Below are 10703 nucleotides of genomic sequence, written 5' to 3'. Positions count from 1 at the left end.
TCGTTCTTCGAACCAGCTACATGCTTGATTCATACTCGCGGTCGCACGTCAGTCCATTGTAGTCATGGACCTGCCTATTCTAACATCAAAGACTTATCTGCGGGGCGGCCATCCGCAGCATATCTCAGTCGCACAGCAAGACTAGGCCAGCCGAGCAGGCCTCATCATTGGCCATCCAACCTCGCCATACGGTGTTTCTTGTGCCACGCTGCGGTGTTCGTGCGACTACTGCACAGATCTCGAGCAACGGCGTCACCCTTGTCCTCACGTGGGTGTATTTGAAATTCGTGCACAACGACCCAGCCCGTTCCGTCCCACTACGACTAGCTGGAAGGGCGCAGTGGCTGGCATCATTCCGGGGGGCCGTCAACCAGTTGCCATTGACCGAGCTTACTGCAGATCTAACGGTACTTTTTTCCGTCCGAAGTGTCGGCCGTCAAACCAAGCTTGCCCCAGCGTCAGCCCGTCCAAAACTAGAGGGCTTGAGACGCAGATCAATGCTTGTTGTGGTCGAGTGACAGGAATTTGCAACCACGGGGTCCCGCCGGAGATAAGCTACTTCTCGCTTTCCCACGCGGACCGATGACCGTTAGATTCCCCCTCTCTTGTTAGTCTCGACGGGTAGATTCCCCCTCCCCAGACTCTCCCCACGGGCAAATGGAGTCTCGGATGGAGCCCCCGGCCGATGCCATGTCGTGAACTTGGCCCGTTGGCGAGCTATTCATCTTGCTGCGCTGCGAGCAATAGTCGATTGGAATCGGATACTCGTCCTCAGCAGTGTCTCTGCTGCCACACGTACGAAATCAGAATATGCTGTGAGCCCAGCTATTCTACATAGGTACCAGCCATGGGTCTCGGAATCCTAGTCAATGGTGTGTAGTCATGAACTGGACCTCACAAGGCTAAGACATGTCAGAGAAAACAGCCGATGCACGCACGTCTCCGATACCTTCCCTTGGCTATCTCACACCCTTTGAGAAACAAACTATGCTGCCGAGGTTCATCCCTTTATTATTGACGTCGCCTCCCGCATCTCAAGTCTTGGTCCTGCAGCTCAATATGAGTTCAAGGAGTCTACTCTTTTTGGCCATAGACTTTAACGTAGTAACGTCTTTCATCCACAACATTGTGAAAAGCGCAAAGCACAGGAGCGCCTCAATTCCCCTTGACCGAGTCCTCTGTTCCACGTCAAACGTGGAGCCCCCAATGGCTACTAACGACAAGCCACTTGTTCCGCTGCAGCGGTTTGGCTACCAGTCACAGAGCAGGTTCCATTGCCGAGTGTATCCCGAAGGTCGTCTGCCGGCGATCGGGAGGGTTGCTCTTGCGTTCCCCACCTCCCGCCATCGCGGCCAAGGTCTCCTAGGTTATATTTGACGGGTCTCCCGCCGATCTGGTTTGGCTTCCGTCAATGACCTTTGGTTACCACCCAAACTCATTCGTCCGCCACCCGAGCCAACGTCTACTCAAACTTTCCTCCACGCCTAGCTACATATGTTGGAAAAATCTCAGCCTTCTACTGCGAGGCTTTTCTCTTCTTCATCTCTCGCTTGAATGTTAGCCGAGACCAAAAGTTGAGATCGGCGCCAGATACATCCCGCCACCATGAGCGACACGGAGAAGGCTGCGGCTTCGCATACATCAGACCCAGGAACGCAGGATATTCCGCGCGACCCGGATGCGCATCTCAGTGAAGATGAGAGACTTCAAATCGTATGTTTTGGTGCGCTCTGCCGTTCAAACGGTCAGTAAACTGATACGCGCATCGCAGGAACGTAAGCTAGTCCGACGGCTTGACTGGATCTTGATTCCATGGGTATGTCTGATTTCATCCGGATAGAATTGAACCTGACTGATGCCGACGCAGCTTTGCATCCTCTACCTCTTGGCATTCCTCGACAGAACCAACATCGGAAATGCGAAAATCGCCGGCCTAAATAAGGACTTGGGCTTGACCAGCTCCATGTACAACTCGTCGCTCACAATCTTTTTCGTCTCGTATGCGGTGTTCGAGCCCTTGACGAACATTTTGCTCAAGAAGTTGCGGCCGTCTATTTTCATTCCGATCATCATGTAAGTAAAGGAGTGTCCGTTGTGATTTCTTACCAGGCACTGGGCGCTGACCGCGTACAGGATCCTCTGGGGTGCATCGATGACAGGCATGGGATTCGTACACAACTGGAGTGGGTTGATGGCCGCACGCTGGTTCCTAGGTCTTACCGAGGCTGGACTTTTCCCTGGTGTCAACTACTATCTGTCATGTTGGTACAAGAGATCAGAATTTGGCATTCGTGCTGTAAGTTCTCAATCCCAACAAGAAACATCATCCAGCTAATGCGTTCAGGCCATCTTCTTCTCAGCAGCAGCCATCTCGGGCTCATTCGGCGGCGCCCTCGCAGCAGGCATCGAACAAATGGCCGGCGTCGGCGGCCGCCCAGGCTGGGCATGGATCTTCATCCTCGAAGGCCTCCTCACCGTGCTCTTCGGCGTCGCCTCCTTCTGGATGGTCCACGACTTCCCTGACGAGGCAAAGTTTCTCTCCGAAGACGACCGGGCTCGCGTCATCCGCCGCCTCAAGATGGACCAGCAGGCCTCTGCCAACCACGAGGAGTTCAAGATGACCTTCTTCTGGCAGGCCGTCAAGGACTGGAAGATGTGGCTGGGCATGGTCATCTACATGGGTTGCGACATGCCGCTATACGCCTTTAGTCTGTTCTTGCCGACTATCGTCAACGAACTTGGGTGGAATACGAGTATCGTCCGATCGCAGCTGATGACGGTGCCGCCTTATGCCGTGGCGGCAATTTTCACAGTTTTTATCGGATATGTCGCGGACAGGACACAGCAACGCGGTCTATGTAACATCGGAGTCAGTCTCATTGGCATTGTCGGCTTCTGCATGCTCATCGCTACCGAGAGCGCACCAGTCAAATATGCAGGCACCTTCCTCGGCGCTCTCGGCATCTACCCGTGCATCGCCAACACCATCACATGGGTCGCGAACAATAATGAAGGCGTCTACAAGCGCGGCGTGGTGCTTGGATTCGTGATCGGGTGGGGGAATCTGAACGGCATCGTCAGTTCCAACATTTACTTCCACGGTCCGCGGTTCCCGGAGGGTCATGGTGTTGTGTTGGCGTACATGTCCATCTTCTTGTGCGGCGGCAGTGCTCTCATGACGACGTTGCTGAGGATCGAGAACAAGAAGAGGAGGCAGGGCAAGAGAGACCACTGGGTTGAGAACAAGTCCGAGAAAGAGATTGAGGCGCTTGGGGATAAGAGGCCGGACTTCCAGTACACCTTGTGATGGGCAGGACTGAAGTTCCAGCGAAAGCTTCTCTAGTTATGGAGGATGAGTGTTATAGACAGCTTCTTAAGAGAAAGAACAATGTTCTCAACTGGGAAAGATCACACGGCCAAAGAGATGTACCAATGCTGTGGCCGACGTGTCTCTATCGGTGCAGAATTTGACACCTCCGGATCAACTAAGACTTGAAGTCTGCCGTGACAGTCATAGAAGCTCAAATTAATCGAGTCAAGATCTCCTTGCGACGGAGGCAAACGGGTGACGGAGGCGAGGGAGATTCTCCTGCTTGGGAAGAGATGATAAGCCTAGAACCGAGCTCGAGAAATCACGAATCAGATCTCGTATATGTTCATTCGCCCTGATGGTCTAGCGGTATGATTCTCCCTTAGGGTCTTCACGACAAGTCTGGGAGAGGTCCCAGGTTCGAATCCTGGTTAGGGCCCAATCCTTTTGCATTTTGCACGAAATGTCACTTTTATGATCCTTATCCTCCAATCTTTCTCCCCATGACGTTTTTGAAGTCGTCCGACCAAAAAGGCGACCACGGTGGCTGACCGTTGATGCCCCACTGAAACTGACAGCGTTTGAGACATTACAGCACATCGCCACAAACCTTCCAACACGGCGGCGTGTCGTGCATCCTACCACGATCGCTCAACCATTCCAGATCTGGAAAACAATTTATTGGGTCTGTGACGCCGCTACACACTACGTACGTGAGTGGTCCATTCCAGTTCCTACGCGCGCCGGGGTTGTCCTAAACCTCGATGGCGCGGCTACACGACGGATCTTGTTTTGCCCCCCAAACGGTATGTACCTTGGTAGGAGGGAGAGAGGGAGGTTGGTGACATGATACCGAGGAGTCTGTGAAGCTGTTCCGTCTGATTTCTCTGGACGACAGATCCGAGATCGAGTCCTGTGCGAGTGTTGCAGCCGAGTTTTCGGGGTCCACTGACCACTATTATCTGTGGCGACCGTTGATTGTATGACATTTACTTTGCTGGTTTTCCGCAGAGACTACAGATCTTTGGAGTGGAATGTATTACTTGATCTATCAGTTTCATTTTCATCAATTCTTACTGTGGTGTTGTTCGGGCCGAAGCTCTAGACAGGAGTTTGCGGCCTTGCAAGTGTCGTTGCGTCCCTTAAGCTGTAAATTGGCTCGGTTCCACCCGAAGTGCACCAAGCTCGGAACATTCTATGCTTCAATGCTCCATGAGCATTCAGCTAAGAAGAAGTTCATCAAGCTTTTAGTGGAAACATCAGAGATTACGTAGCTCAGAAATTCACAGTAAAATACCAGATGCATCATCAGCATGGAAACCTTGTGTCGTCCTACTGTCACGACGAAAGACAAGGAGTAAGAGTAAGGCTCAGACAACAGCGGGCTCTACTCTCTGATTGCTTAGAACTAGGATTAGATAGCTGCGCAGAACTATTTCTAAAGTATACAACTGGTAAGCTAGGAGGGGTTCGTATTGTTCGGTTGCCTTTGAACCATGAGCTTGATCGTCTTGCGAATTTGAGTGGTAGACACGTCGAGCGAAGTTACCCTGCCCACGAAGGAGGCTCACCTGCATCGGCGGCTCCACACGACATACAACTCTTCAGGGTTTATTTCTGGGCTCTGAACATGCACACAGCCACAAAACCTTCCGACGATTAAGGCAAAGAAAAAACACCCCGCTTAACAGAAGGGACACGAGAATATTGCTTGATTCAATTCTACCGTGGTTGATGATTGCTTGTCGTGAAGCTTGGGACTCAATTCCTCTCCGTCGATGTTACGTTCTGCTTACTCGCATTCTGGGGCATTCTTACTTTGGAATCGGGCTGACAATTACGGAAAAGGCAGAGTTCATCGAGCTGCATTTTCGTCTCACTGTCTCGACTCCTGAATGATTATCATCTTATGTAATTAGAGTTGGCAAGGGCATACCTGTTCTGTTGATCTCGAATGGAATTCGGATGCTTGAAGAGTTGAGACGATCAGAGAACCGTATGCAACGATCTTTACCGCTTGCGGTTCTTTCAGAGAGCAACAACGGTGATGCCTTCTGTACACGAGAAAGCGAAATTCAAAAGAGAAGTTTCAGATGTAGGGGAATTATGCATAAGGTAGTTGGTAACTACTGAAGACGCCACACAATCGTAGATGCACTCTACGGTTCGTCTGATTGACTTTGTTTTCGCTACCCGCATCCTTGAGTTGCCTTCAACCTAACATAGCCCTGAAGGATTCTGTGGAGTTCGTCTGACTGCTTCCGCCTCAGCTCAATCTCGCAACCTAAAAAATGAACAGGGATAAACGCGATCTCACCTATCAGCACTGCAAGACTATTCAACCGTCCCCTGAAAAGCATCCCATTTCTCATGTTCCTCTGGATGCGCCAAGCATTCCTTTGCAACGGCCTCTCGTCGTCGCCTGATGTTCTAGCCCTGTAGTCAGATCGACAGGGCGGACTTCTGGATAGCCGCTCGCACTCATAGCGCAGTGGTAGAATCCTACCCGTTCTCTAGTTCCCGAGCGAACGTTCTAGGCGCTTATGCTCGCTTTCCAGTCCGACGATGCTTGGGGGCCAACTTACCCCAGCCCAGTCCAACTGCTTAGCAACATCCTTTAGAGCCTTGATGGGGTCCAAGTCAACGTAGCATGCATTCCCAGGCAGCAATGATTCCAGGGAACTTCCCCAGCTTCGGCAGCTTCGGGGCACGACTTGGTAGAGATGGTCTCAATGCGATATGTTCCAACATTCAAGTTGTTGAAGTATAAAGTCTCCATGGCTCTCAGACTTGTTAGCGTTTAGGATCAGTTCATCTCAGTCTCACATCCCAATCACCACCAACTAGTCTCTCCTCAAGCCCTCACTTCACAATGGCTCGCTTTGTTCCTTTGGCGGTTACCGCGGCTCTCTCTTTGGGATCATGCGCGTTCGCTGCCCCCATAGTCGAAGGTGCCAACCTGCCCGACCCATCCACTTTGATAAAGCCCATCGGCTTCGACCCTACCATTGTCTCCTCGCTCAAGGAGCGCAAGGTCGCCGGAGTTGTCCCCGAGGTTATCACTCTTAGTCTCACCGGCCAAGATGCCAACTTCACGGACTTCCCCCCCTCAAACCCCGGGTCTTCCCAGCCCTCCAAGCGCGGCATCATTGGAGGTGTCGACAACCGCGTTCTCTGGAACAACAAGGACTACCCGTACCGTGCCATGGGCAGAATCGCACTCTCCAACGGCGCAATCTGTAGTGGTGCCTTGATCGGTTCCCGCCACGTTGTCACAGCTCGCCACTGCATCCCAGAGAATGGAGCGACTGCCCGCTTCCAGCCCGCCTATGACAACGGCGAGGTCCTCGGCGGCTACGACGTGATCCGTATCTTCCGTCCTGACTACGGCCAAGAAGGCTGGTGCGCCAATGCCTACGACTGGGCCATCTTCGTCCTGGGCGAGAAGGCTGGATCCACCAACGGCTGGCTTGGGCTGAAGACGGTGAACCCTGACACTCAGCTTAACCGCGCCATGTTCTTCCACTACGGATACCCTGGTGACAAGGGCGGCCAGCAGGCTTACCGTCAAGAGGCTATCACGGCTTCGTCCGCAACGCTGTGCGACAGGGGCTCCCCTGTTGTGACTGACGCCGATGCTCAGGGCGGACAGTCTGGAGGTCCTTTCTGGATTAATGAGAATGGAGATCGGTATCTCTATGGTGTTGTCGTCGGAACCAATGACCAGATCACGGTTGTTGCCGGAGGCCCGTCCCTGCTTGAGGGCTACGGAATCTTGTTGAAGGACTACCCTAACTAAGGATCAGTTGAAAAAATGTGATGACTGGAGTTGATGGTGGGGTTTTTAACGTACGAGCTATGGGAATTATCTGGTGCAAGTTGGTTCATCGTGTACATAGTATTTTAACGAGCAAATGTGCAAACAAATAGCCATGGGTATTCTCATCAGCGCATTCAACAAGTGACTTCAGGTTATGAGGGGACTTTGTGCATAAAACATTAAGTACTGATCAAATTTGTAAATACATTAGGAAAATTATGTCCAGGGATAACAGACGGTAGTCACTCCATTAGTGACATCATTCTGGCAAGCATTTGTCCAAGATAACTATGACCCAATGTATTCGTAGATTCCATTGAAGAAGACGAAACCGAGATTACTGCAGTTGACGAAGTAGTCGGCGCCGCTGTTATTTCGGTAGCAGTGACAGACGTCGTCGTAGCTGCGCAGTTCGGATTCTCTCTCGGCCCAACTTTGAGAGTGACAGTCTGGCACCCGTCAAGGGGCTGGGTTCCGTGACGTAGGAGACCAGTGGCGCTGTCGCAAACGTAAAGCGCGAACTTGCCGTTCGATTCGCATCCCAAAACACCATCTGTGACAGTGCACCCAAGGAACGAGAAGGCCCCAGTCACACGGCTCGACGCGTATACGTAGATCAAGCTGTTAGTGTTGGTGTGCACGGATAGGAATCTCCAAGACGAGTTAAACCAGGTCTGAACCTGAGTGCCGTTGGTGGTGGAGAAGTTCAATGGAGTTTGCGTTCCAGTCGGATCGATTGAAGCAAAGTCAGCGTAGAGATATAAGTTGTAAGGACCTTCGCCGGAAGCAAGGGTTGCTTCGATGCTGACTGGCGTCGAAGTTGCGGCGCATGGCTCTGGCAAACTGACGGAAGATGTCGTTGGAGCCGCAGTAGCTTCCGCCGTTGTGGGAGTCGCAGTTACAGGAGGCTTCTCCCTGGTGATGCGGAACCATGGTGAGACCTTGTACTGCCAGTCGTCCAAGTTGCTGGGATCGCCGAAAGTGCGCAGGGCACGGCAGAGAATGCGGTACTTGCCAGCCGGGATATCACCTCCATGCGCGAAAACATTCTGCGGAGGGGCATAGACACCGCCGCCGTTTCGTGGGTAGTTCCTCAGAGGGAACGAAGTGATCGAATCCGACAGACCTTGAGGAACTGTGATGAAGGAACCAAGATATTTGGCCTGCCCGGGGACTACTGGGTAGGCCCAGTCTGTCTCATTCCAGTCGCGCGCGACATACTAGTAGTAGAGTGTTAGAGTCATGTGGCAACAGATGAGAGGCTCAGTCTTACATCGAAGCTGATTTCTTGAGTTGACCAGAGGACATTGAAGTACGGCTGCGGAACATCGCCACCTTCCTCGTATGTGTAGTTATGGCCCTCCTCAATGAGGCCGCCATATCCACTGAGTAGTAGGGGAACGCCTCGCTCCATCTCCCAGATATCACTATCATACAGAGAGCCCTTGATTCCTGGAGACTGGTGAGCTTAGTTCGAGGTGGTTCTGAAATGTAAATGACTTACCCATGTAGGACACCCGTACCGCTTCTCCCTGGGAGCCAGCCACTACAATTGACCCACCATACACACTGGAAGGGTGATAGCATCAGGCGCGGACGGCTCAGTGAAAGTAACAGAGACAGAACCGCTTTAACCGGGTCCCAAGGTCAACTCAGCGGGCGAAAACTCGACCGTGGCGGTGTTTCCATCCCCGGAAACGTAAGGAGGAGAGACAGATACCCACGCAGTCCCGGCACTCTTAGTGAGGGCATTAATGCCGGCTTCGTGGGAGAATTGATACGTCACAGACTCATCACCAGAGTTGGTGATTTGTACACTTTGAGTACCCTGGAAATGCTCTGTATCGTTGAGGTTGAGCACTGCTGGGCTGACGAGGGTCGAGTAGCCCACGACTTTGAATGCATCAACCAGACCTGCTCCCTGATGAATCACGGATCTAGTCAAAGAGGCCTTACGTCAGCTCTACTACTCAGATTGAAGTTTGTTGAGAATACTCACGCGAGGTTATCAGTGCCATCGTAATGACGAATGGGTTTGCCGCTGGCAACAATCACTTCGTGAGCCAGCTTGGCACCACCACTTCCGAGGGCAGCTCGTCCGCCGCGGGATGAGAAGAATAGGGCAGCAACACCGGAGATCTAGTGGGAATCAGTCAAAACATGAACTCGAATCACATCTTCTCGCTGTACTACTCACGTAAGGAGTGGCCATGCTGGTTCCCGAAAGTGTCGCCCAACTGCCTGAGCCGATCGGGAAGGTAGAGAAGATCGAGCCACCTTGTAACTGTCAACCACACAATCTGTCACGAAATAGGAATAGCATCAGCACTCTGTAATCAGCCCATCACGTGCGTTATCACGTTATTCTCTCATTTGTTCCTATATAGCACCTTTCCTTGCTCGATTTTATTTGGGTTAATACAAGCCACTTTTACCACACTTCATATGCCCATTGCTGCGTGCCATAACTCGTGACATCTTGCTACGTTCTGAGATGCGACCAAACTTTGAGACTGGTTCAGGTCCGCCACTTGTTTTTGGATAATCCCAATATCCCATCCGTTCCACGTGGAAGCCCTGCAGTTTCACTTGACATGATCCAGGGCTTTTACCCTGACTTGAAGACCGACGTACTGAAACAGATACCCGATGACCAGTTACTATTTTTCTGGGCCGACTCGGCGCGCTTTCGGGTGACCGATCCTATCAAGTCAGACCTGTGGCAACCTGACTGGAATCCGCTTGAAAAAGACCAGCATGCATATTACGTCCAGCGTATCATTGATGCCAATGGCAGGGTTGTGGGCGAGACTGGCCGATGCAAAGGAAACTGTGATGCAGGGGCGAGTGAGAGCGGGGAGTACGAATTTGTGGTGATCGCAGATAATACGGCACCTCCAGAGTTTGAGAAGAAGATGGTTGCACTTCAGGTTGCACGCAGACATGACAGGGTCGCGTACCGCATCAACATTGCCGCAATCAGTCAGGCTAGGTGGGAGAAGGCAAACACGACCCACGGGTTGATCGCACTGGGAAGCGAGGCGGACATTACGTAGAGCCACAGAGAGCCTCATTCCCAGAAGACAGGCGTTCGTCTTTTTTTTTCTGGTTGAGCATACAATTCAGATCACGTTGGGATCGTCGTTTAGGACGACGATCGGAGTAATACCGATACACGTCGGCACCACCAAGAGCAAAATCAGAGAAATTGCAAGTGTGAAAAGTTGGCTATCATTGCTATATTCCAGAACACGATAGCTACCTATTCATTTCAGATCATTACACTGTCTTCCCACTGCAGAAAGCACCAGTCAACTTGGACGTAACAGCACACGCTGTACAACCCTTATACTCCATCAACTAATTAAAATGACTTCCTCCGACCCAAGGCCACGCAGGGGACATCGGCCACCACATTTATGAGCCAACGCATTTCCCCTTTTCCCTTAGAAGACATTTCACACCTTCTGTGGTGACCCTCTGCCAAGCAGAATCCCTTCCCAAAACCGGCCATCATATGCCCATCTGAATTCTAATGCTTCCTGTGGCCCGATGCATGGTTACTCGTCGGAG

The 10703-nt window shown here is 51.8% G+C and overlaps 4 protein-coding genes and 1 non-coding gene across 5 annotated transcripts; 4 read left to right on the top strand and 1 right to left on the bottom strand.

Annotated features, from left to right (window-relative positions):
* Positions 1 to 1491: 1491 nt before the first annotated feature.
* Positions 1492 to 3635, top strand: BDP81DRAFT_210837 (major facilitator superfamily transporter). Its single transcript, XM_060582663.1, has 5 exons — positions 1492 to 1713; positions 1772 to 1816; positions 1868 to 2073; positions 2134 to 2296; positions 2345 to 3635. Exons 1-5 carry the CDS (start codon positions 1606 to 1608, stop codon positions 3305 to 3307), a joined length of 1485 nt encoding a protein of 494 aa, XP_060446145.1. The 5' UTR covers positions 1492 to 1605; the 3' UTR covers positions 3308 to 3635.
* A 27-nt stretch (positions 3636 to 3662) lies between these two features.
* On the top strand, positions 3663 to 3749 carry BDP81DRAFT_t157. Its single transcript has one exon. It is a non-coding gene; the product is annotated as a tRNA-Pro (tRNA).
* A 2685-nt stretch (positions 3750 to 6434) lies between these two features.
* BDP81DRAFT_291842 (trypsin-like cysteine/serine peptidase domain-containing protein) lies at positions 6435 to 7103 on the top strand (the record flags this gene model as incomplete). The annotated part of the gene is made up of 1 exon (XM_060583072.1): positions 6435 to 7103. A coding segment is annotated over one exon (669 nt), but the record flags the coding sequence as incomplete, so codon positions are not given.
* Positions 7104 to 7418: 315 nt separating this feature from the next.
* BDP81DRAFT_393247 (uncharacterized protein) lies at positions 7419 to 9342 on the bottom strand (the record flags this gene model as incomplete). Its single annotated transcript, XM_060587808.1, has 7 exons — positions 7419 to 7497; positions 7587 to 8350; positions 8404 to 8582; positions 8635 to 8699; positions 8855 to 9067; positions 9130 to 9269; positions 9328 to 9342. The coding sequence occupies 7 exons, from the start codon at positions 9340 to 9342 to the stop codon at positions 7419 to 7421; spliced, it is 1455 nt and encodes a 484-aa protein (XP_060446143.1).
* Positions 9343 to 9601: 259 nt separating this feature from the next.
* BDP81DRAFT_405614 (uncharacterized protein) lies at positions 9602 to 10311 on the top strand. The gene has a single exon (XM_060588944.1). It carries the CDS (start codon positions 9725 to 9727, stop codon positions 10184 to 10186), a length of 462 nt encoding a protein of 153 aa, XP_060446142.1. The 5' UTR covers positions 9602 to 9724; the 3' UTR covers positions 10187 to 10311.
* Positions 10312 to 10703: the final 392 nt, after the last annotated feature.

The sequence above is a fragment of the Colletotrichum phormii genome, assembly GCF_030913505.1.
Source record: "Colletotrichum phormii strain CBS 102054 chromosome Unknown BDP81scaffold_8, whole genome shotgun sequence".
NCBI lineage: Eukaryota > Fungi > Ascomycota > Sordariomycetes > Glomerellales > Glomerellaceae > Colletotrichum > Colletotrichum phormii.
This window is presented reverse-complemented; position numbering and strand designations above follow the sequence as displayed.